This window comes from Pan troglodytes, chromosome 7 (assembly GCF_028858775.2).
Source record: "Pan troglodytes isolate AG18354 chromosome 7, NHGRI_mPanTro3-v2.0_pri, whole genome shotgun sequence".
In the NCBI taxonomy this organism is placed as follows: Eukaryota; Metazoa; Chordata; class Mammalia; order Primates; family Hominidae; genus Pan; species Pan troglodytes.
This window is the reverse complement of record NC_072405.2, coordinates 155,266,898-155,292,474: the sequence shown is the minus strand read 5'-3', so window position 1 is coordinate 155,292,474 and position 25,577 is coordinate 155,266,898. Positions and strand designations below refer to the sequence as shown.

Sequence of the window (25,577 nt, the reverse complement as noted above, 5' to 3'; positions counted from 1 at the left end):
GTTTAGTATCTTAATTGTGGGGATAGTTTCACAGGCATCTACTTATGTCAACATTTTCATTAAACTATACTTAAAGTATGTTCAATTTATTGTCTGTGCAATTTATACCTCAATAAAGCAACAAAAATACAGCAGTAAGGACATAGCAGTCAAATATATTTTTAAAAATCAATTTATTATCAGCCTTATAGTATATTTCCCCATAAGAAATGTTTATTTCTCTTCTCTGAACAGAGTATTTCTAAATATCCTCAGTTGTACATATTAATTAGGTTGAGGATAAACTGAATGATAGTTAATGAAATCAGATCTGAGGATATGAATTTTAAATTGATTTTTAAGTTTACTCTTTATCACTTATCTGGTGTCAAATTGATTACCTGTAAGTTCTCACATTGCATCACAAAAACACTATCAGGGATTTTTGGCAATTTTTTTTTTTGAGACGGAGTCTCGCTCTGTCACCCAAGCTGGAGTGCAGTGGCGCGATCTCGGCTCACTGCAAGATCCGCCTCCTGGGTTCACACCGTTCTCCTGCCTCAGCCTCCCAAGTAGCTGGGACTACAGGTGCCTGCCACCACGCCCGGCTAATTTTTTGTATTTTTTTTTAGTAGAGATTGGGTTTCACCGTGTTTGCCAGGATGGTCTCGATCTCCTGACCTCGTGATCCGCCCACCTCGGCCTCCCAAAGTGCTGGGATTACAGGCATGAGCCACCGTGCCCAGCCTGATTTTTGGCAATTTTTAATCTTAAACATGGCACTTTACCCAGCTGAAAAAACACATTTTCCTAATCACCCTTGGAGCTAGAACTGGTTTTGTAACACACTTTAGACCAAAAATATATAAGTAAAAGTCACAGGGTGCAGTTCTGAAACACATGGGGTTGACTGAGCATACATTTGATTTTGTCTTTTGTTTTTTCTCTTTCTGCCTGGAATCTGGATGTGATTCTAGTGATGAAGCAGTCTTCTTGCAATCATGAGGCAAAAAAAAAAAAAAAAAAAAATGAAAGCTGCTTATTAAGATGGCCAATGGAAAATAAAGGGGGAGCCTAGAGGCCTGGTGGCATTGTGTGGCCTTGGATGGGCTCTGTATTCCTAGAAAAATTGACTCATAAAAAAAAAACACCTATTTGGTTCAGCCACTGTAATCAGCTTTCTGTTGCACAGTCAATGCCAATCTTAAGTGAGACAGTAACATAATATGTTAAATTGGTTTAAACAAATGTGAACACAACCTCAAAAGAATAGTTTCCAGCATAGCACTTCTGGTCTCTCTCTCTTTCCATACACACACACACACACACACGTTTGTATGGTTTCTGGCTCATAACTGCCATAGCCCTTGTTACACTCGTTTGTTATAACATTGGATGCATTAGGCTTCAGAGAACAAAATCTCTCTGACCTCCTGCCCGCAGGACCCTAATCTTCCCCTACCTTTCTGATTGTGGGTCATAAGACCATCATTCCAGAGAGGGTCCCACCTCATAGCCTGGTGGAAAAAATATTGATGTCATGAAGCTTCCATGAAAACCCAAGAGGACTGGGTTTGTAGAGCTTCTGGATAGCTGAACACATGGAATTTCCTGGAGGGTTGTGTGCCCTGCAAGGGCACGGAGGCTCTGCACCCCTCTCCCCATGCCTTGCCCTACACATCTCTTTATTTGTATCCTTTGTAATATCCTTCATTATAAACTGGCAAACATAAGTAAGGGTTTCCCTGAGTTCTGTGAGCTGTTCTAGCAAATCAAACCCAAAGAGGGAGTCATGGAAACCCCAACTTGAAGGAAGTCAATCAGTTCTGGAGGCCCGGGCTATGACTCAAGTCGGGGACTGGGGAGTCGTGAACTGACTTGAAGGAAGTCAATCAGTTCTGGAGGCCCAGGCTGTGACTCCTGTCGGGGATTGGGGAGTCGGGAACTGAGCCCTCATCCTGTGGGATCCGGCACTATCTCCAGGTAGACAGTGAAGGAGCTGAACTGGAGGACACCCAGTAGAATTGATGGCTTGCTGATGAGGAGAAATCCCCATATATTTTGGGGCTACATAAGTCTTCTGTGTTGTTAGCATGAGAGCAGAGGAAAAATAGGGTTTGAGAGTTTTTCTGAAACAATTTTCTGGTCTCCTAAGGTAGGTGTGGGTTTGAATCCCACTTGTGGCAGTGTGAGAGCAGAAAAAAAAAACAGTTTGAGTTTTTCCAAAACAACTGGTGTCAAAACATGGCGAAACCCCATCTCTACTAAAAATACAAAAATTAGCTGGGCATGATGGCAGGCGCCTGTAATCCCAGCTACTCGGGAGGCTGAGGTAGGAGAATGGCTTGAACCCAGGAGGCAGAGGTTGCGGTGAGCCAAGATCATGCCATTGCACTCCAGCCTGGGCGACAACGAAACTCGGTCTCAAAAAAAGGATAAAAAATAAAAAAAGTAAACTGTATACTCATGAACGATACGTAAATTGTGTGTATATATATTATATATATATATCATATACGATTTGTTGCAGGGACTGTGCCTTACACCATTGTGGCACATAGTTAACAGTTCCTGTAAGGCTGTTGTCTTTGCATCTGATGCTGAAACAGGGCAGACAGTTGGGAAGGGAAGATGGATGTAAAGTGAGGAGAGACAAGTTGAGGTCTGTGACCTCAAGCTGGAGCCCAGGATGCGCTGAAACCCCTTTGTTGCCCTATAGGAGAAGCTGGAGCCTTTAGTCTTGGAGCTGAAGGAGCCAGAGGAAGAGGGTTAACCAGCAGACACAATGGCACCTGCCCAGACCTTCTGTAGTCCTCACCATCTCTGGACACACTCTGTAATTCCTACATTTATTCTGCGTATTGCCTACTGTCTCCATTCACATGTATGGTCCAGAAAGACATGGATTTGTTAGGCACTTGCTTGTTCACTGATGTAGCCCCGACACTTAGTGCTTAGCACACAAGCACTCAATAAACATTGTGCTGTTGAAGGAAAAAGAGTGACAGAGACACAGAAGGGACGTGCTAGAGAGGATGTCAGCGGCTAAATCTAAGTGAAGGGCACGGAGGTATTCATTGTATTATTCTTTCAACCTTTATGAATGTATCAACATTTGCAAAATAAAAAAGTTGTGGAGGAGGAAGAAAAACAAAAACCAGGATGCACTGAGGTCTGAGGTGAAGGTCCTAGGAGCATCAGTTCTCTGTTGGGATCAAGGTTGCTGGGACAGAGCTTGATCCCTGTCAACTGCTAAAACAATCCAGGACAATCCAATAGTAGAGCTGAATTTTGATTACCTTGGTCCTGAGCTTCACAGCCCTTTGGCAGAGGAAATCCTGTGACACTGAGGTGTAACCACAAGACTGGCCCAAACTGACCCTATTCTGTTGGTAACAGGAGGTACAGCAGAGCCAAAACTGAAAGTCATGTAACCCGGACATGCACAAAGGAGGAAAATCGTAACTCGGAACCAACGTTTCCTCCCTGTGGAGCCAAGAAGACAGGGACATGACCGGAGCTTGAGGGGCGGAACGCTTTCAGAAAGGAAGGGTCCATCATCCTGGAAGATCTGGTGCTGAAACCTGCCATTCCACACCTTACCATAAATGGCCAAGTTTAAAGCCCTCCTATTGAAACCTGCCCGCCAGCACTTCTGTGTGCCAACCTGTCCTCCCTAACCCATCGAGTTTGACCTAAGCCCACATGTGGGAGCCACATTTGAGCCATGCCTCCGGTCTCCTTGGCCGTCGACCTTGAAATAATAAAGCCTTCTCTTTTCCCAAAAACTGGTGCCACAGTTTTGGCTTCTAGTGCGCCAGGCAACGGGCCCATTGCTCGAAACGCGCGTGGTGGATGGAGGCTCCGTGAAGCGCGAACCCCTGCCCGCAAGGGCTGCTGTGAAGTTCGCTGAAGCGTAGCACAGACTTGGCGTTTGCCTGGTGCGCGGCAATTACGGAATTATCGCCACATCCTCCCGGCCTCCGCTTCCAACAGCACGGGCCGGGCACTCGCTTCAAGCCTACCCCCTAACCTTAAGCCTTCCCCGCCGCCCCCACGCAGCCCCCAGCCCCGCCCTGTGGGGAAGCCTCTTGAGAGTCTGGGCCCGCCCACGCGCCCAATGGACGACGCGGACCTGACCCTCGGCAGTGGGGCCAGCAGAAGGTGGACTAGGCGTCAGCCTTCCCGTCCCCTGACACCGCTCCAGACCAGCCCCACCCTCCCTGCCGCGGCTGTCAGGTCCTGGGCTGTGCCCGAAGCCTCCACACGGGTGTGGCCCGCGCCCTCGTTAAGGCCCGCCCCTCTCCCCCAGGTGCGCGGTGTAAACACACCAAAAAGCAAACACCAGGGCCGAGTGGGCGACGGAGACGGTCGCTGTTCAGTGACGCCCCCTGTCGGGAGCACGCCGGGCCGGACACAGCGAAGAGCGGCTGCGCCTCGGACCTCGCAGCACTCAGCCTCCTAAGTGGGAGGAATAACCTCACGCAAGTCATCAAACAAGAGGACTTCAGTGTTGCAACGAAGGAAGAGAAAGGGCCCCTGAGAAGGCGACATTCGCACTGCAGCGGCGCAGGGACCAGCCAGGCGGCTGAGGGCAAGGTCGTCCCCAGCAGCGGGAACCGCAAGGACAAAAGGCTCGGAGGGGGGAACGAGCTCGAGTTCCAGGACGGCCGAAGCCAGCGCAAGTCGAGGAGGGACTGCGGGGCCGGTAGGGGTGTCCTCCACAGGGCGACGGCGGCAGGAGCTCGGGAACCGGGACTGCGAGCGGGTAAGGCTCGGCGATGGGCTGTAACCTCCGCGCCCGGAAGTGCGGCCGGGGAGCCGGCCGGGCCCATTGCCCAGAGGTGTTCGGCCCCTCTAGGGATCGCGGAGGTCTGGCTCTCGGTGGCTCCTGAGAGCTCCCTGCAGTCGGTCACCGAGAAAGGCTTCGGGCGGGCAGGCGGGCCAAATGACGTAAACATGCTTGCCCTCCAGGATTGGCGAACTCGGCTGTGGGGGCGGGAACTGAGGGGCAGGAGCCCCCAGGGATTCGCCGCTGCGCAGACGGGGCGGGGCAGCCCTTTGTCTGAAGGTGCTGCGGGATGCCGTTCCTTCGCGCGTGAGGCTGCGGCGCTGACGGTGAGTGGGGGGCGCGTGTCGTCGCCGGCCAGGACCCTCTCCCATCACGGACACCGGAGCCGGTGCGTCCTCCACACGAATCGTGGACTCTTCCCCGCGAGCACGCACTGCCTCCTGCGTTCACGCTGGTCCCCTCCCCTCACGGACGCGCGGCGGCCTCCTCCCCAGGGCCAAGGCCGCGCCCTCTCCCCCGTTCGGGGTTCCCACCCTTCCCCTCGCCCGGCCTTGGACCCCCTCAGGCCCTCCCGCACCCCCGTCCGCCTCGGACGGCCTCGGTCCCTTCCCCGCCGCTGTCCCTCCCACCTTGGATCTCCTCAGATCTCCGGCCTTCCTCCCCCTCGTGCCCTCCCGCGCGCTTTCTACCGGGCGCCGTGCCTAGGGCCAGGATGGCCGGAGTCCTAGGGGCGCAGTCCGGACCCCCGGGCCGCTCTTCTTGCCGCGCTCCTCGGGGTCTCGCGGCCCCTGGGATGGGCCCGGAAAGGGGTGGGGAGCTTCCCCAAAATATAAAAATGGAGGTTTTTTCTGTTTGATGCACATCCCGAGGAGCCCCGGGAAGACCCCGGCGGCGCACCGGGAGCGCCACTTTACTTAGCTATAAAAAGTCTTCCCGCGTCAAGACGAAAACGAGCTGCTTTCGTTTCAGCAGTTGGTCGAGTGTGCTACTTGCCGGGTGTCTTATCCTCTCCCCATTTTGCTATCGATGCTGTCTTTTCTGTTACTGTGTTAGAGCCCTATTTTAATGAATGAGCCCAACTCTTTGCAACACCGCAAATATTTTCCTTGTTGTTTATTGGCTTAATTTTAAAATTGAAAATAATATGCAATACTTCTTCTAATGCAGGCATGTCAGAAATATGTAAAAGTCATCCCCCCCGACACTGCCAGTGTATGAAGAGGCAGGAACTGTGAACAGTTTCAGAATGTTTCAATGCCGTTAGAGCTTTAGGCACTCGCGCGCACCCTTTCTTCTGTCATCAAAGGGAAGCTGGTGTCGTTTGACTAACACCAGGGGCGGCAGGGGGCGCTCCACTCGTCCTCCGCCGGGTGGGTACTCGTAGATTTTTCAGTTCGTAACTTGTCTTCTGGACATAGGTCTCTGTGTCCGGTGGACTCTACGAAGTGGGTAAGGGTGGGAGATTGCCATTGACATTCCCGCCCTGGACGGGACTCTGGTCCTGTGGGCTTTGACAGGTCACTGCATTCCTGCCAGGTCGACGTTTTGCGTTTATTGGTGAGATTGAAATCCCTTCATTTGTGTTCTCGCCATTTGTATTTCTTTGTGATTTGCCAGCTCATATTTTTTTCCATGTATGTTGAAAACATGCTTCTCAATTTGTCTTTTGACTCTGATTGTGGTGTTTGATTCTGGTTTGGGCTTTTTCAAAATAGAAAATTTAAAATTTTTAGGAGTCAAATATTTTGCCTTAAGGCATTTTGGGCTTTGTGCTGTGTTTTAAAGGGCTTTCCCCACTCCAAGATTATTTTTAAAATAAACTCTTGTTTTTCTGTGGTACTTGTAAAATGTTGGATACGTCTGGAATTTATTTTATTGTGGGGTGAGTTTGGAATCCAGCTTTTGGAATTCCTTTTTTCCCCTAAATCATAGCCATTTCTAACACCATTGATCTTCCCATTGATTTGAAAAACCGCTTTTGTCATATACTAAATTGTTGCATGCCTTTAGGTCCATTTTTGGAGTTTGGTAGCTTTGATGTGCATATGATTTTGATTTATAAGCTGCAGATCTGTGGAGCTCTGCTTTTTGCTTTTGGTATTTTGCTTAGAACAGCCCTTCCCACATGAAATAATAAAAATATACCTGTATTTTTATTAAAGTTCTTTTTTATTGAATATAATAATTATACACATTTATGGGATACATGTGATATTTTGATACAAGGATAGCATACAATGTATAATGATCAAATCAGGGTAATTAGGATGTCTGTCACCTCAAACATCATTTTTTGTGTTGGAAACATTTCACATCTCTTCTTCTGGTTGTTTTGAAATATACAATAAATTATTAACTATAGTCATCTTACCGTGGTATCAAACACTGGTACTTATTCATTATATCTGACTGTATGTTTGTAGTCATTAACCCACTTCTATTCATCTCATACCTCCCCCCAACCCCACCCTTCCCATCCTCTGGTAATCATCATTCTACCCTCTACCTCCATGGGACCAACTTTTTTTAACTCACGCATACGAGTGAAAACATGCAATATTTGTCTTTCTGTACCTGGCTTATTTCAATTAACATAATGACCTCCAGTTCCATCCCTGTTGCTGCAAATGACATAATTTCCTTATTTTTATAGTTGAATCATATTCCATTGTGTACATATACCACATTTTCTGTATCCATTTATTTGATGTACATTTCGGTTGATTCCATATCTTAGCTATTGTGAATAGTGCTGCAGTCAACATGTATGTTCAGATATCTTTTTGATATACTGACTTCCTTTCTTTTGGGTATATAACAAGCAGTGGAATTGCTGGGTCATATGGTGGATCTATTTTTAGTTTTTTTCATATGCTTGTTGGCCATACATATTGTCTTTTTTTGATAAATTACTCAGATCATTTACCTGTTTTTAAATCGGATTAGCTGTCTCTTTCTATTGAATTGTTTGACTCCCTTCTGCATTCTGGTTATTAATCCCTTATCGGATGGATAGCTTGTAAATATTTTCTTCCATTCTGTATGTTGTTTCTTCACTCTGCTGATTGTTTCCTTTCCTGTACAGTAGCTTTTTAGTTGATGTAATTCCATTTGTCTAGTTTGCTTTTGTTCCTGTGCTTTTGAGGTCTTACCCAAAAAATGTTTTCCCAGATGAGTGTCCTCAAGTGTTTCCTTGATGTTTTACAGTTTTCTTTATAGGGACTCTGCATTTCTAAGGTTTAATCTTGTTTCTTGTTGCTATTTGTTGAATAGATTTTTTTCCCTTCATATTTTCTGACTAGGTGTTACTGGTATATAAGAAAGCTATCAGTTTGGTTGTTTTTTTGTTTTGTTTTGTTTGTTTGTTTATTTGCTTTTTTTCTTTTGAGATGGAGTCTCACTCTGTTGCCCAGGCTGGAGTGCAATGGCGCGATCTTGGCTCACTGCAAACTCCACCTCCCAGGTTCAAGCAATTCTCATGCCTCAGCCTTGGGAGGAGCTGGAATTACAGGCACGTGCCACCACACCCAGCTAATTTTTGTATTTTTAGAAGAGACGGGGTTTCACCATGTCACCCAGGCTGGTCTTGAACTCCTGACTGTTGGGATCAGGCCCCCCCAAAATCTGGCCATAAACTGGCCCCAAAACTGGCCATAAACAAAATCTCTGTAGCACTGTGAAATGTTCATGATGGCCATAATGCCCACGCTGGAAGGTTGTGGTTGTGGGTTTACCGGAATGAGGGCAAGGAACACCTGGCCGGCCCAGGGTGGAAAACCCCTTAAAGGCATTCTTAAGCCACAAACAATAGCCTGAGCGATCTGTGCCTTAAGGACATGCTCCTGCTACAGTTAACTAGCCCAACCTATTCCTTTAATTTGGCCCATCCCTTCGTTTCCCATAAGGGGTACTTTTAGTTAAATTAATATCTATAGAAACAATGCTAATGACTGGCTTGCTGTTAATAAATACGTGGGTAAATCTCTGTTCGGGGCTCTCAGCTCTGAAGGCTGTGAGACCCCTGATTTCCCACTTCACACCTCTATATTTCTGTGTGTGTGTCTTTAATTCCTCTAGCGCCGCTGGGTTAGGGTCTCCCCGACCGAGCTGGTCTCAGCACCTGACCTCAGGTGATCCACCCACCTTGGCCTCCCAAAGTGCTGGGATTACAGGCATGAGCCACTGTGCCCGACCAGAAAGCTATCAATTTGGATACATATTTCTGATCATTAATTCTGGAAAGGTTGCAGGTTAGGGTTAGTTTAGGTTGGTTAGGGTTAGTTTAGATTAGGTCAAGTTTAGCAGTGTTTCGCCTTGTGCTCACAAGTGGCTCAGAAGCTGCCTCTCTTGAAAGTGCTTTCACCCTAGCGGGTAGGGGCTCCTTGGTGATGAAGAGGGAGCAGTGCTTGTTAGCAGAAAGTCCAGGGAGTGAGGATGATGAGGAGCAGGAGAAGGCAGTGGCCCTGGAGGAGATCCTGGCAGCTCATCCCAGATCAGGAGACTCCAAATGTGCCTGTCCCAGTGTGTGACCATGTGCAGGGTCCTCTGGAATGACAGGCACACTGCTTTGTCACATCAAGACAGTCAGGAATTCCAAAAAGAGTGATAGGAATGTCTCACTGCGATGTGGCTTTTGATCACCTAAAGAAAACTGGAAAGCCAGTTGCTGCTAATAACGTTGATCTATTGTTTTTGTTTTGTATTATTCCTTAGGGAAATTTTCAAGATTGAAATTCCTGAGTTTGAAAAATTAGCTCCTTATGCTGCCACCTTTGTAACCAGTGGGTGGGAGGGATCATTGCTCAGCCAGTGCCCTGAGTGGGTGTTCTTTATATTGCCCATTTGTTAGCTGTTGGCATGGCCTCAAGAGGGGGCTCCTCAAACTCCACTTCCAGTATTCTGTGGCGGTGATCTCCAGCCTGTCCCAGCCCCTGGCCCTGGAGCCTGGCATCTATAGAGGACTCGTCATTAGCCTGTCTTAATTTTTAAAAACTGTCCACAGCATCCTCCTTCCCTGCCTGAACTGTGTTCTCATGGAGCGAAGCTTGGAGTTGGGCGTCAGAATCCCGTGAAGTGGGGATGGAGTGTGTTGTTAAAAGCCAGTTTCTGGCACCCCCGATAGCTCTTACGTTTTCCTGTCTTGAGTATGCAAGGCTTAGGTTGAGGTCCATGGTGTTTGCCTGGCCTGGTATCCTGTTACAGGCTCGTTCCAGGAAACTGAAACCTTTATCTGCCGTAGTGTAAGTAAGGAAAAAATTTAAACTAGTTAATACCACTTTTAAAATGTATTTTGTTCATATATTTTTTAAAATTTTTATTTATTTATTTATTTATTTATTTTGAGACAGGGATTCATTCTGTTGCCCAGGGTGGAGTGTAGTGGTGCAGTGACAGCTTACTGCAGCCTTGACCTCCTGGGCTCAAGCAATCTTCCCATCTCAGCCTCCAGAGTACCTAGGTCTACAAACCAGCTAATTTTTTAAATTTTTTTATAGAGACGGGGTCTCACTATATTGTCCAGGGTGTTCTTGAACTCCTGAACTCAAGCGATTCTCCCACCTTGGCCTCCCAAAGTACTGGGATTATAGGTGTGAGTCACCATGCCCAGCCATTTTTGTTCATTTATTACCAGAATACAATCAGACTTTGTGATAGGATTGTGTGTGTGTGTGTGTGTGTGTGTGTGTGTGTGTGTGAGACAGAGTCTTGCTCTGTCATGCAGGCTGGAGTGCAGTGGCACAATCTTGGCTCACTGCAACCTCTGCCTCCCAGGTTCAAGCTATTTTCTTGCCTCAGCCTCCTGAGTAGCTGGGATTACAGGTGCCCGCCACCATGCCTGACTAACTTTTTGTATTTTTAGTAGAGACGGGGTTTCACTATGTTGGCCAGGCTGGTCTCGAACTCCTGACCTTTTGATCCACCCGCCTCGGCCTCCCAAAGTGCTGGGATTACAGGTATGAGCCACTGTGCCTGGCCAATTTTTTTTTTAATTAGCAATATGTGATGGTCATCTTTCAATAGAGACCTGATACTGCATTTTGTGTGATGCTTTTCTAAGACTCACCCCAGGTGGCAGTCTTTCCCTTTCACTTCTCCTTGCCACACACTTGTTGACAGCCTGGTATTGTCCTTTGGAGTATTTCCTCTGTGTGTTAATCAAATAGACAATAACACCTTATCCAGCAGCATCCTCCTCTGAGCCAAGCCTGTTCTTAGCGCTCTCCTCTCACCAACCACATGATCTCCAGGCCTTCAGAGGAGTGTGTCATCTGGATTTATAGGTGGGGCCTCAATGCAGCTGGACCAAGTGAGGCAGGTGAACCAGTCCCAGGTCCTTGTGACACACATACCCTTCATGGGCTCGGGGTCATAGTTTACAAAATGAGATTTTCCCCTGCATGCTGGCCCCATGCTGCATTTTCACTCACCCATCTGGTGACCTGACACAACATACATCTTTCTCTTTAGCAGGTGTGTAACTTGTATGTGGAAGGACCAACGTAGCATTTGCCTCAGCAACATCCTTGAATCTGCACCCTCACCCACATCCATTCTTATCAGGTACCCACTATCCAAGGGCCAGTCTGATTTGCCTAAATACTGCTAGGTCGCCTTCTTAAGAGTATGAGAAACTCCACTTTCCCATGCCTGCCAGTGGAAAGTGTTGACTCCGTACTTGGCTATTACAAATGGCATAAAGTGTGAGCTCATTCCTGTTCATTCATTTATTCAACAAACAGGCCGGGTGTGGTGTTCTCAGGCCTGTAATCTTGACACTTTCGGAGGCCAAGGAGGGAGGATCCCTTGAGCCTAGGAGTTCAAGACCAGTCTGGGCAACACAGCAAGACCTCGTCTCTACCAAAAAAAAAAATTAAGAAATTATCCAGGCATGGTGGTGCAACCTGTATTCCTAGCTACTTGGGATGCTGAAGTGGGAGGATCACCTGAGCCCAGGAGTTGGAGGCTGCATTGAGCTGTGATTGAGCCACTGTACTCCAGCCTGGACTACAAAGTGAGACCCTGTCTCTAAGAAATTAATCAAAAGTTTAAAAAAGTACATTGCCTGGCAATTTGTAATCATTAGCCTAGAAGTAATTAAAAAAAAAAAAAAAAAGGTCGACCACTGATTACTCTGTTGGGCCTGCTTCTTGGTCTGCTGGTGCAGGAGAAAGGGATAGGATGAGAGCTGAGTGAGGCCAGGGCTGCTGCGGTGGGTGGGGCAGAGGTCTCTAAGAGTTGGATGGGGAGCACAGGCCAAGGGATAAAGGGCTGCAGGGCTCTGAGGAAAATCACAAAGTTTAGGGCAGGCCCATAGGAGCCAGTGGGGTCCTGGGAGGACCTTGGAGCAGAGGACAGTCACTGTGTTCTCACAGGAAGGTAGATGGAGGGGCTGGGCAGACAGACGGTGCTGGGAGTCTGTCTGCCCAGATGGGAGCTGCCGAATATCTAGGGGTGGTTGTCATGGGGCAGGGAGGACGAGATGGGCAACATGGTCAGGTTCTGGATGTGCTTGGAAGGTGAATAGAAGTGTGGGAGTGAAGAAGGAAGGAGGCTGATGCACAGGCTCACAGACCAAGCTGGGGGTAGAAATGATGGTAGAGGGGGTGCTTGGTTTGGGATGTTAAGTGTCTGAGATGCTATGAGACACCCATACTGAAAGGTTGAGTCAGAGGGAAGGGGGATCACGAGCTCAAGTGTACCAAAAGAGCTACTGGGCTCAACTGACTTTTCAGACTCACAGGACAACCATGCCTAGCAGCAGCTTCTCGGAAAAGCTGGCCAGCATCATCCAGCAGCCATCCAGGGAGTACTGAGGTGCATAAACACAAGATGCAGGTAGGAGGAGGAGTTAGCCTAGTCGAAAGCCTCGTGGTCATACAAGCCAGCACCTCCTGTGTCAGGAGAACTGGCTGCAAGACCTGCTAGGGAGGCCCTGAATGTACTTCCTGTGGTTGTTCATCATTGAGTCACAGCCCAGGTGTGATTGGACCATAGAGAGAATGACCATCCACCTCTGCCAGGTTTCCAGGGGACCAGAGCTGTGCATTCACCCAAGGTCAAATTCGCATGCAGGGCTAGGCGCAGTGACTCACGCCTGTAATTCCAGCACTCTGGGAGGCCGAGAGGGGCATATCACTTGAGCTCAGGGGTTTGAGACCAGCCTGGGCAACATGGTGAAACCCCGTACCTACAAAAAGTACAAAAATTAGCCGGGCATGGAGGCAGGTGCCTGTAGTCCCAGCTACTCAGGAGGCTAAGGTAGGAGGATCGCTTGAGCCTGGGAGACGGAGGTTGCAGTGAGCCGAGATCATGCCACTGCACTCCAGCCTGGGTGACAGAGCGAGATTCTGTTTCAAAATAAAGAAATGGCAGATCTGTGCGCTGGTGGGTGACCCATGGAAAGGGTCAGGGTGTGGCAGGAGAGAAGGCACTTCTGCCCTTGAGGGTAGGCAGATGTCAGACAGGGGGACCAGGAGCACATGAGGCCACTGTTAATGCTCACACTTGGTCTTCATCTTAATCCAAAATTGGTTATTGTTGGGCTGGGCATGGTGGCTCATGCCTGTAATCCCAGCACTTTGGGAGGCCAAGGCGGGTGGATCACCTGAGGTCGGGAGTTCGAGACCAGCCTGACCAAGATGGTGAAAACCCATCTCTACTAAAAATATTTTAAAAATTAGCTGGGCGTGCTGGTGGGTGCTTGTAATCCCAGCTACTCGGGAGGCTGAGGCAGGAGAATTGCTTGAACCTGGGAGGCAGGGGTTGCAGTGAGCCAAGATCACCCCATTGCATCCCAGCCTGGGTGACAGAGCAAGACTTCGTCTCAAAAAAAAAAAAAATTGGTGGCTGGACACGGTGGCTCACGCCTGTAATCCCAGCACTTTGGGAGGCCGAGGCGGGCGGATCACCTGAGGTCGGGAGTTCGAGACCAGCCTGACCAACATGGAGAAACCCTGTCCTTACTAAAAATATAAAAAAAATTAGCTGGGCATGGTGGCGCATGCCTGTAATCCCAGCTACTTGGGAGGCTGAGACAGGAGAATCACTTGAACCCAGGAGGTGGAGGTTGCGGTGAGCAGAGATCTCGCCGTTGCATTCCAGCCTGGGCAACAAGAGTGAAACTCTGTCTCAAAAAGAAACAAACAAAAAAATTGGTTATTGATGTATCCTGTCTGGGTACACACAAGTTACTAAAGGAACCACTGATTTCCTGCTGAACTAAAATGTAACATTTTTGTTATCTTCCAATTTCCCACATACCTGTCTGGCTTCATCTGTTCCTCTGTCAACAACTTGTTGGTTTAATTGCAGCGGCTTCCTACCCACCCTTGGCTCTGATTCCTGGCAAGGCAGTCCCCACCCTCTGTTCTTTCCAGTTAAATTCTTGGCTATTCTCTAGCATCCATTCTTCTTATGAATTCTCAAGTAGTTGTAGTCATTCCTTTAAAAGACTTCTGTTGGAATTCTAATTAGAGTTGCATTGTGCTAACACAGAAGTGTGCTCACACACACATTTGGAGGGAATGGGCATTTTTGGAGAACAGCAGCACAGGGGAGGGTTGAAAGTCAGTCTCTCTCCAACTGTGTTTCCCTGTCATGTTCTTCAGAGGCAGGCAGTTAGTTTATTGTGTATCTTCCTGAAAGTTGTCTGTGCAAATATATACATGTATCTGATGTGTGTTTTTTTTGTTTTGTTTTGAGACAGAGTCTCAGCTGAGATGATCTCAGCTCACTGCAACCTCCGCATCCTGGGTTCAAGTGATTCTCCTGCCTTAGCCTCCTGGGTAGTTGGGATTACAGGCACCCGCCACCACACCCAGCTGATTTTTGTTTTTGTTTTTGTTTTGAGATGGAGTTTTGCTCTTGGTTGCCCAGGCTGGAGTGCAATGGCATGATCTCGGCTCATCGCATCCTCCACCTCCCGAGTTCAAGCAATTCTCTTGCCTCAGCCTCCCAAGTAGCTGGGACTACAGGCATGCACCACCACACCCGGCTAATTTTGTGTTTTTAGTAGAGACGGGGTTTCCCCATGTTGGTCATGGCTGGTCTCGAACTCCCAACCTCGGGTGATCCGCCTGCCTCGGCCTCCCAAAGTGCTGGGATTACAGGCATAAGCCACTGCACCCGGCCTGATTTTTGTATTTTTAGTAGAGACGGGGTTTCACCATGTTGGCCAGGCTGGTCTCAAACTCCTGACCTCAGGTGATGTGCCTGCCTCACCCTCCCAAAGTGCTGAGATTACAGGTATGAGCCACCATGCCCACCTATAGCTGATGTTTTATAGACACTGAGATTATGATGTCCCTTGACTTCTGCCCCCAGCCCTGACACCTGTTTTGTCACTCTTAAAGCACTCTGTTTGTTGTGGTGCCCATCTGAGCCAAGCATGTGAGGGGATTGGTTGCTTTGTTATACCACGTTTTTCTGGAATGATCTACCACCTTTGGTCACCTGGTTGGTTTCTGTATCCCTGTCACAGTATCTTCTTTTTGATGCTCCAGAAGACTGCGAACCCTATCCTGTACAGGACCAAATGTGTCAGGAAAGCTCTTGCCCCGCTCCCCCTTTTTCCCAGCTGTTTGGGTGTGTGTCAGATACCTTTGCTTACCTTGTCCTGTTACGTTCCAGCACCAGCCCCACTACCCCAAGCATCCCCTTCTCACTTGATGACAAGTCTTCCTTCAGCTTCTCAGACCAGATCCCTAGGCCACTGTTGACTCAGTTTGTCCAGAACTGACCACTTCCATGCCTCCCCTTCAAATACCTGGTTGAACCTGGTGCCACATTGGGGCACTAGGGCTGCCTAAGGGTGGGGTGAGGGGAGTCTTATTGTCACCCTGGTGGCCAAGGCTTTCTTAATTGGGAGGGTGTTTGGGGAAGCAGCTTGGCCTGATGCCTGTATCCCCCACATGACTTGCGGACAGTCTGGTACTTGTGTGAGGGCCTCAGGTATAGAACACACAGAGCCTTGGTGAGCTGGTATCCTTGTGTATGGCAGGACCATGGGCCGGGACCAGAGTGCAGCAAGTGCCTTGCACCTGGTGTTCAGAGAGCCCAGTACCAGCTGGGCAGGCCCAGGAACTGTGTGTTCAGGGCCTGGACAGGCTCCTGAACCATAGGGTCAGAGTTCATGGGGGAGGCAAGGCAGACCAAGGCTGCAACAGTAGCAGCTCCTTGCACCTGACCTCAGTGTGCCCCTCAGTGACTCTGAATGAGGCCCAGGGATCCCCTGAGGGCCCCCTAGGAAGTTAGGGTCTCAAGGCCATGCCCCTCACTTGCCCCCTCCTCTTCCTCAGCCCCATAGGCTCCTTCAATTTCCGTGATCCTCGGAGTCCCCAGGAGACCAGGTGATGGCAGCAGCCAGACTCCTGCCAGTGCCGGCAGGACCCCAGGTAAGCTGTCCCCAGTGCTTATGCAGTGCCCCCAGCCCGAGCCCTGTGGTTCCTTCCGCGCCCCGTAGAGCTCCTGAGAGCAGCCAGAGCGTCACCACATGCCCTGAACTCCACGGCCCCTTCCCATCACCCACCTCAGCTCACAGAGCCCCCCACTGCCAACTGCTCATGTCACATGTCACATGCACCCACTCCCCATCACAGAGGTCAGGATTTGGTCTTACCTGCAGCAGCCCCTGTCGTTCCAGGCCAAGCTGACCTTCGAGGATGTGGCTGTGCTCCTCTCCCAGGATGAATGGGACCGCCTGTGCCCTGCTCAGAGGGGCCTCTACAGAAATGTGATGATGGAAACCTATGGGAATGTAGTCTCATTGGGTAAGCCACCTTAGCAGGCCTCGTCTGTGTATCTGCGTATTGGACTGGGTTGGGGGCTTCTCAGGGTACGGGGCCTGGGACAGGCTGGTCCTGGAGGTTTGCTCTCATCACCTCTCTAGGTGCTCAGCTCCAGCAGAAGATCAGTCCTGTCCATTTTCATGTCCCCACAAGTGGCTTGGGCAGGGGAAGGGGGCTCTGTAAATGTTGTGTAAACAAAGACTTCCCTCCCCACGAGCAGGACTTCCAGGATCCAAGCCTGACATAATCTCCCAGCTGGAGCGAGGGGAAGATCCCTGGGTCCTGGACAGGAAGGGGGCTAAGAAGAGCCAGGGCCTGTGGAGTGACTACTCAGGTGAGTGAGGAGAGCTGGCCCCTCCCTCACTGAGGGCTAAACAGGTCCTGAGCAAAGCTGTGGACCTAGTTCATACTGAGCCGCTCACTGGGAGTGGCTTCCACCTGGAGTAAAACCTTATCTGGCCTTATCTGGCAAAGGAGTCTATAGACTGGGGGTTGCTGAATCAGGTGGCAGCCCATGGCTGGAAGTGAGCATAGCAGTGAATTTCAACAAGCCGATGTGCAGAGCCATGTAGAGGAAGTTAGGGCATGGCTGCAGTGATTCTGTCCCTGACCAGAGGGACTGGTTAGCCAGATTTGGTCCTAATAGGACATTCAGGTTTTGAGAGTTACCTGATGATTTAGAAAATAACAAAGCATCCTAAATGTGGAAAGGAAGTGTCTCAACCTGACACTTAAGGTGAAGTGCTGAAAGCACACTGTTTCATCTCAGAACAAGACAAAGAAGCCCGCCATCCCCATGTCCATATAATGTTGTGCTGGGTATCCCATGTACGAAATAAGGCAAAACCGGCCAGGCGTGGTGGCTCAAGCCTGTAATACCAGCACTTTGGGAGACCGAGGCGGGTGGATCACGAGGTCAGGAGATCAAGACCATCCTGGCTAACACGGTGAAACCCTGTCTCTACTAAAAATACAAAAAATTAGCTGGGCGTGGTGGCATGCACCTGTAGTCCCAGCTACTCGGGAGGCTGAGGCCTGTAGTCCCAGCTACTCCCAGATTCATGGTGTGAACCTGGGAGGCGGAGGTTGCAGTGAGCTGAGATCACTCCACTGCACTCCAGCCTGGGGGACAGAGCATGAGACTCTGTCTCAAAAAAATAAAAATAAAAATAAGGCAAAACCAAAGCTATAAGAATTAGAAAGAAAAAAGCATTGTTTGCAGTTTATGTGATTGTCAACCTGGAAAATGATTGATTAAAATTCACAAGGGAAATTACCAGTTTTGCTGGATACAAATTTTTTTTTTTTTTTGAGACAGTCTTGCTCTGTCGCCCAGGCTGGAATGCAGTGGCATGAGTCTCGGGTCACTGCAAGCTCCGCCGTCTGGGTTCAAGCAATTCTTATGCCTCAGCTTCTCGAATAGCTGGGATTACAGGTCCATGCCCCTATGCCCAGCTAATTTTTGTATTTTTAGTAGAGACAGGATTTCACCATGTTGGCCAGGCTAGTCTCGAACTCCTGACCTGAAGTGATCCACCTGCCTCAGCCTCCCAAAGTGCTGGTATTACAGGCATGAGCCACTGCACCTGGCCAGAAATGTTTTATTTATATTTGTCAGCAACCAGCAAAGGTGTAATATTTTAAAAGATAACATTTATAATAGCATCAGGAATATAAAGCATCCAAGAATTAATCTAACAAAAGATGTACAAGACCTTTAGATGGAGAAAATTATAAAAAGAAAGATGGTGCATAGATCCAACCCTGAAGTTCCTGTTTGCGGTTGCTTAAGGCAAAGAACCTCTGACTTCAGTAAGGTGACGTCTGAGTCTTAGGAAAACCTCAGTCAGCCTGTCCTGCCATAATGTGCCCCACTTGGGGAGAGTAGGGACAGTTTGGGCAACACCTCCATTGGCTGATCAGCTTCAGCATTTCAGATGTGGTGGTTTTCCCCTTGAAAGCTCCTCCTTATTTCTAAAGTAGCTTTATGTGGATAGGGCACCAGGTATTACAGTCTACCTCTTACTGGCCTGCAAAATCAGATATCCTCAGAGGAACAAGGTACATGCCAGCCTTAGAGGAATTTAATTTTCCAGTGACTATACAAGAAAACACATCATCATGTCTTGGAAATCTTGCATAGAACTTCTGCTTACTGACTGCAGCTGTAGGAGACAAGAAAACACAGGAGGGCATTTTGCTGCCACTGCCAAACCAGTCCTGGGCTCCCTTGTGTCCAGCTATGTACTCGCCTGATGGAGAGTTTAAACTCCCTTTGAGCGCCCTTTGATTTGACACCACAGAGACTGTGAAATTCTCTGGGAGCATGGCTGGTTGGAGATGAGAAGTTTTTTCATGGAAGCACCTGGTCACCTCACCTCTAACACAGGCCACAGAGGACGATGGGACTGAGTTTTAGATTACTGATGTGCATAGAAACAGAAGCCACCTGCCACAACCTGGATCACTGCCACTGGCATCAGAGCAAGTGAGGAGTAGAATATGCCTTTGTCTTGTCCTGGCAGTTCCTCAGGATGGATAAGTGTGTGCACCTGCCCAGCCCTGACCCTGCTGTTTGTAACTCAGTAAATTACATGTTGTAATAGCAACGAAAGGATTTTCCACTCTTTTTTTTTTTTTTTTTTTGAGAGACGGAGTTTCATTCTGTCCCCCAGGCTGGAGTGCAGTAGTGTGATCTCGGCTCACTGCAACCTCTTGTCTCCGGGGTTCAAGCGATTCTCCTGCCTCAGCTTCCCTAGTAGTGGGGACTACAGGCATGCACCACCATGTCCAGCTAATTTTTGTATTTTTTAGTAGAGACGGGGTTTCACTATATGTTGGCCAGGCTGGTCTCAAACTTCTGACCTCAAGTGATCCACTCACCTTGGCCTCCCAAAGTGCTGGGATTACAGACGTGAGCCACCATGCCCGGCCAGGATTTTCCACTCTTGAAGGGAGTATTTTGTTGTCACTTCAACTCGCTGTTTTTTTTCCAGACAACCTCAAATATGACCACACTACAGCCTGTACACAACAAGACAGTTTATCTTGTCCATGGGGTAAGTGTATGCCTGATCTTTTTAATTCAGTACAATCTCTGAAGGTGTTAACACTAATGTTTTACAAGAATGTAGAGGCGACTCGGTGCTATGAAGCGTGTTAAACAACTCACACAATTGCTACAAAACACCAGGGGGGGGCTTTTTGTGTTTTTAATTTTTAAAACATTTTTCCTTTTCTTGTGAGCCGTAGTAGGCCTAGAGAGATTACTGGGTTTTTATAATTAAACATTTATTTCGGTGAAATCACTTTGTTTCCTTTTATTTGTTCTGTCATGCTTAAAACATACTTCCCTACTTTATACTTAACAACCGAAACCATTATTCTAAAAGCAAGTGACTCTTGGCTGAAGTCCAGCTTCTGCACAGTATGGATGCAAGGTGTAGGCAAGTTTGGCCTTCACAGCAACTTGATTCTGTCTCACAAGCAGTCATATGATGCTTTCGTGCCATGGATGATTGAGCGAGTAGTCTCTTATGCAGTTAGTTTAGTGTGTGTGTGTGTCTTCTTTTTTTCAGGCTGGAGTGCAGTGTAGAGACAAGAGTCTTGCTGTGTTGCCCAAGCTGGTCTCAAACTCCTGGGCTCAAGCAATCCTCCTGCCTCAGCCTCCCAACATGCTGGGATTACCGGCATGAGCCACTGTGCCTGGCCTGTGTTTTTATTATTAAAGACATCTTGTCTATCTTGTTACCCTGGCATCAGGTCAGAAGCCGCCCATGCAGGAAACTTTTTTTTTTTTTAGACAGGCTCTCACTCTGTTGCCCAGGCTGGAGTGCAGTGGCATAATCGCGGCTCACCAGTCTCAACCTCCTGGACTCAAGCAATCCTCCCACAACAGCTTCCCGAGGGTAGCTATAACCACAGGTGTACACCACCATGCCCAGCTAATTTTTGTAGAGACGGGGTTTCACCATGTTGCGCAAGCTGGTCTCAAACTCCTGGCCTCAAGTGATCCTCCCGCCTTGCCCTCCCGAAGTGCTGGGATTACAGACATGAGCCACCACACCTGGTGAAACTTCAGACAATAGAAGTAATACTTTTCAGTGTAAATGAGTAACTATTTCTTTAGCCTATAGGCTTTTATTCCATGAAGATGAGGCTTATACATTAAAAAAAGAAAGAACTAAAACTTCTATCAGTTTAAAAAACACATAGCCAGCCTAGGCAAGATACTGAGACCCCACACTACAAAATAAAATTAAAAATTAGCCAGACATGATGGTGCATTCCTGTAATCCCAGCCACATGGAGGCTGAGACAGGAGGATTCCTTGAGCCCAGGAGGTTGAGTTTGCAGTAAGCCATGATCACACCACTGCACTCCAGCCTGGGTGATAGAGTGAGACCCTGTCTCAAAAAAAAAACCCACATAGAGTGACTTTCTAAAATGAGATATGTTAAAAATTGTATTAAACTGGGCCGGGGGTGGTGGCTCATGCCTGTAATCTCAGCACTTTGGGAGGCCGAGGCGGATGGACCACCTGAGGTCAGGAGTTTGAAACCAAGCTGGCCAACATGGTGAAACCCCATCTCTACTAAAAATACAAAAAATTATCTGGGCATGGTGGCACATGCCTGTAATCCCAGCTACTTGGGAGGCTGAGGCAGGAGAATCGCTTGAACCTGGGAGGCAGAGGTTGCGGTGAGCTGAGATCGTGCCATTGCACTCCAGCCTGGGCAACAAGAACGAAACTCTGTCTCAAAAAAATTGCATTAAACTGAAGACAGTGAATTTAAATTTTTTTATTAAAAAAACTGTTAAATTCTCACTGTTTCAATTTGTCAATACACTTAATAAATAAATTCCTCTGAATAGAATAAAAAGACGCAGAATTACCCAAAAAGAAAAGTAGGCACAAATTTCTGCATAGATTAGGAAAACCAAAGGGCCAATAAATAAGAAAACTGCTCAGCCTCATTATTCATCAGTAAAGTGGAAATCAAAACCACTGTGACATGATGTTACACCTTCAGAATGGAAAAAATGGAAAGATCTGACAATATAACATGTGGGTGAGGATGCAAGGCAGCTAATAGGGATGTAAATTCACATAGCCACTTCGGAAAAGTTTGGCATTATCCAATGAAATTGAAAACATGATCACATTCTGAGAGAATGGAGGTAAAAAAATGAAAAAAAAAAATCGAAAACATGAATTCCTATGTTCACCACTTCCCACTCTTGCATATGTATACAGCAAGGACATTTGTGTGTAAGCACCAGGAAACATAGGAGAATCTTCACAGAAGCATGCTTCATGATTTAAAAAAACATTTGAAAAGAACTCAGGACCGGGCGCCGTGGCTCCTGCCTGTAATCCCAGCACTTTGGGAGGCCGAGGTGGGTAGATCACGAAGTCAGGAGTTTGAGGCCATCCTGGCCAACATGGTGAAACCCTGTCTCTACTGAAGATACAAAAAAATTAGCCAGCCATGGTGGCATGTGCCTGTAATCCCAGCCACTGGGGAGGCTGAGGCAGGAGAATCACTTCAACCCAGGAGGCAGAGGTTGCAGTGAGCCGAGCTCGTCCCATTGCACTCCAGCCTGGGCGACAGGGTAAGACTCCGTCTCAAAAAAAAGAATTATGTTCATAAACAGAATAGACATAAATAAACTATGGTATTTTAACTTAATGGAATATACTGCAGTGAAAATGTTTAACTGCTGTACAACAACATGATGGATCTCAAAAACATAATGCTGACGGGAAAACAAGTTCCAGAAGACTGTGCTCCATGAAACTATAGAAAGCTCAGAAACACGCATAACTAAGTAAAATAAAATATAATAATGTTTAGAGCCAGGCACAATGGCTCATGCCTGTACTCCCAGCACTTTGGGAGGCAAAGGCAGGAGGATCATATGAGCCCCAAGGAGCTTGAGGCTGCAGTGGGCTATGATAGTAGCCACTGCACTCCAGCTTGGGTGACAGAGACTCCATCTAAAAAAAAAAAAATCACTGTTGTCCTCAGCACCTCTTACCTCCCACCCACTCACACACAATCAGCCTGCAGAGCGCTCGACCTGCTCCCAGAAGAGTCTCCACCCCTGCCTTTCCCGCCATCTATGCTTCTGCTCCTGAAGGCCTCATCTGTGGCCTAAACTTGGCAGCAGATTCCCATCATGCCCCTCTGTACCTTCAGTCTTGTCCTTCCCTCCCCTCCTCCTGCCACTGCATTCTCCACATGAAATTATCTTCCACATGGCCAGGTCCGATGGTTCACGCCTGTAATCCCAGCACTTTGGGAGGCCGAGGTGGGTGAATCACTTGAAGTCAAGAGTTCAAGACCAGTCTGGCCGACACGATAAAACCCCATCTCTACTAGAAATACAAAAATTAGCCAGGCATGATGGTGTGCGTCTGTAATCCCAGTTACTCAGGAGGCTCAGACACGAGAATCGCTTGACCCCAGGAGGTTGGGGTTGCAGTGAACCGAGATTGCGCCACTGCACTCCAGCCTGGATAACAGAGCAAGGCTCCTTCTCAAAAAAAAAAAAAGAAAAGAAATTATTTTCCACAAAGAGGTGGCAGCACCACCACCCCTACCTCATGTACAAGTCTGTTGGCCTCCAGATGGCACCCCCCGACTTGCTCACAATAGCTCACACCTCTCCCTGCCTGCCCAAGTGCTGCTGTCTGCCCCACAAGGCACCCACATTATGTGGGCCTGTATTTCAGCTCTGTCCACATGAGGACCCCTGGGAGGGCAGGACTCAGGCACCACTGGGCTGTTTCCCTGCTGTTCTGTGGACTCCACACAGGGGTGTGACCTCAAACTGGAGTTTACACCTTTCTCTTAAAGCTTGCCTTGGCACCTTCCTGTTTGGAAACATTATCTTCTGATATCTAGTTTGACACAGTTATGGTGGTTCTGTTCTTCTCTAGCTCACACCAACGTGTGCATTGAGGGATTTTGCACCTTCATCAGCAAGGCCAGTTTCAGGGTTGCACTAGCTCTTCAGTTTTGAGTAGTGTTAACATTTTCATTTTGGATTTGTTCTTTCAGAATGTGAAACCAAGGGAGAGAGTCAAAATACAGACTTGAGTCCGAAGCCATTAATTTCAGAGCAAACAGTGATTCTGGGGAAAACACCCTTGGGGAGGATTGATCAAGAAAATAATGAAACAAAGCAAAGCTTCTGTCTGAGTCCAAACTCTGTTGACCACCGCGAAGTTCAGGTCTTAAGCCAAAGCATGCCACTCACTCCGCACCAGGCAGTGCCTAGTGGAGAGAGGCCCTACATGTGTGTTGAGTGTGGGAAGTGCTTTGGCCGGAGTTCCCACCTCCTTCAGCATCAGCGTATCCACACTGGAGAGAAGCCCTATGTGTGCAGTGTATGTGGGAAGGCCTTCAGCCAGAGCTCAGTCCTTAGTAAACACAGGAGAATTCACACAGGTGAGAAGCCCTATGAGTGTAATGAGTGTGGAAAAGCCTTTAGAGTGAGCTCAGATCTTGCTCAGCATCACAAGATACATACAGGAGAGAAGCCTCACGAATGTCTTGAGTGTCGGAAAGCCTTCACTCAACTCTCACATCTCATTCAGCACCAGCGGATCCACACGGGAGAAAGGCCATATGTGTGTCCGTTGTGTGGGAAAGCCTTCAACCATAGCACTGTTCTGCGGAGCCACCAGAGGGTACACACTGGGGAGAAGCCTCACAGGTGCAGTGAGTGTGGGAAAACCTTCAGTGTGAAGAGGACACTGCTGCAGCACCAGAGGATCCACACCGGGGAGAAGCCCTACACGTGCAGCGAGTGTGGGAAGGCCTTCAGCGACCGCTCAGTCCTCATTCAGCACCACAACGTGCACACCGGGGAGAAGCCCTATGAGTGCAGTGAGTGTGGGAAGACCTTCAGCCACCGCTCCACACTGATGAATCACGAGCGGATCCACACCGAGGAAAAGCCCTATGCATGCTACGAATGTGGGAAGGCCTTCGTTCAGCACTCACACCTGATCCAGCACCAGAGAGTCCACACTGGGGAGAAGCCCTACGTGTGTGGTGAATGTGGGCACGCCTTCAGTGCACGCCGGTCTCTGATCCAGCATGAGAGAATCCACACAGGTGAAAAGCCCTTCCAGTGCACAGAATGTGGCAAAGCCTTCAGCCTGAAAGCAACTCTGATTGTGCACCTGAGGACCCACACGGGCGAGAAGCCATATGAGTGCAATAGCTGCGGGAAGGCCTTCAGCCAGTACTCAGTGCTCATCCAGCACCAGCGGATCCACACAGGCGAGAAGCCCTATGAGTGCGGGGAGTGTGGGCGTGCCTTCAACCAGCATGGCCACCTAATCCAGCACCAGAAAGTGCACAGAAAGTTGTGACCCATGGCTGACACAAGAATCCATTCTCACAGAAACTGCATGTGGAACCACAAGCAGCCTTCAGCCCAAGAGAAGTCTCTGTTAACTCTATAGGAAGCTTTTCTTTGGCGATTCAGTGTCACAAAATAACTCCAGAAAGAAGCACTTAGCGTGCTGTTCCTGTGGAAAAACTTCAGAGACTACCTGTTTTATTTTCCTCAACATCTTGAAGTTATGTTGGAGAGTAATCATACAATTGTAGAGAATTTTGGTAAAAAACAGCCATAATTCTTTAACATTAGTTTATTTGAACTAAGGGAATTTAAGGCATAAGAACCATTATCCCAATAAAATCTTACGTTCCAAATAAAGTTCTTTTTCTAAGAACATTACATGCCCTTCCTAAATATCAATTAACCATACTAATTATTGCACTTAAAATTTGAAAGTCGGACTATTTTCAGTATTCTCTTAAAAGACTAAAGTATTGTATGGATAAAGTGATATAAAAAGATATTTTCATCAAGCATCATGTAAAATGGTTGGAAATCCTAAGTGTGTGGATTTCCATCCTAAGTGTGTGGAGTCCTGTTTTGTATGAAACAAGGAAAAAGCTTATATATTAGTGAGAAATTACATAAATTTAAAAAAC

At 48.0% G+C, this 25,577-nt stretch overlaps 1 protein-coding gene across 13 annotated transcripts; it reads left to right on the top strand.

The window, feature by feature from the left end:
* Positions 1-3,069: 3,069 nt before the first annotated feature.
* ZNF250 (zinc finger protein 250) lies at positions 3,070-25,314 on the top strand. Of its 13 annotated transcripts, none has more exons than XM_009456208.5 (6): positions 3,070-4,747; positions 16,069-16,164; positions 16,413-16,539; positions 16,778-16,891; positions 19,554-19,616; positions 23,625-25,314. In XM_009456208.5, exons 2-6 carry the CDS (start codon positions 16,123-16,125, stop codon positions 24,944-24,946), a joined length of 1,668 nt encoding a protein of 555 aa, XP_009454483.1. In that variant the 5' UTR covers positions 3,070-4,747; positions 16,069-16,122; the 3' UTR covers positions 24,947-25,314. The 13 variants fall into 13 exon arrangements, with proteins under 13 accessions (XP_009454483.1, XP_009454481.1, XP_054513147.1 ...); XM_009456206.5 differs by having other exon boundaries at positions 16,398-16,539; XM_009456203.5 differs by lacking the exon at positions 3,070-4,747 and adding an exon at positions 4,804-5,097 and having other exon boundaries at positions 16,398-16,539.
* The last annotated feature ends 263 nt before the right edge of the window (positions 25,315-25,577 follow it).

Excerpts from the sequence above, each read along its gene's own strand:
- ZNF250 (XM_009456206.5), top strand. The coding sequence starts at position 16,123 with ATGGCAGCAGCCAGACTCCTGCCAGTGCCGGCAGGACCCCAG. Across the intron at positions 16,165-16,397 it reads CAGTGCCGGCAGGACCCCAG|CCCCTGTCGTTCCAGGCCAA; the intron begins GTAAGCTGTCCC and ends TACCTGCAGCAG. Across the intron at positions 16,540-16,777 it reads TGGGAATGTAGTCTCATTGG|GACTTCCAGGATCCAAGCCT; the intron begins GTAAGCCACCTT and ends CCCCACGAGCAG.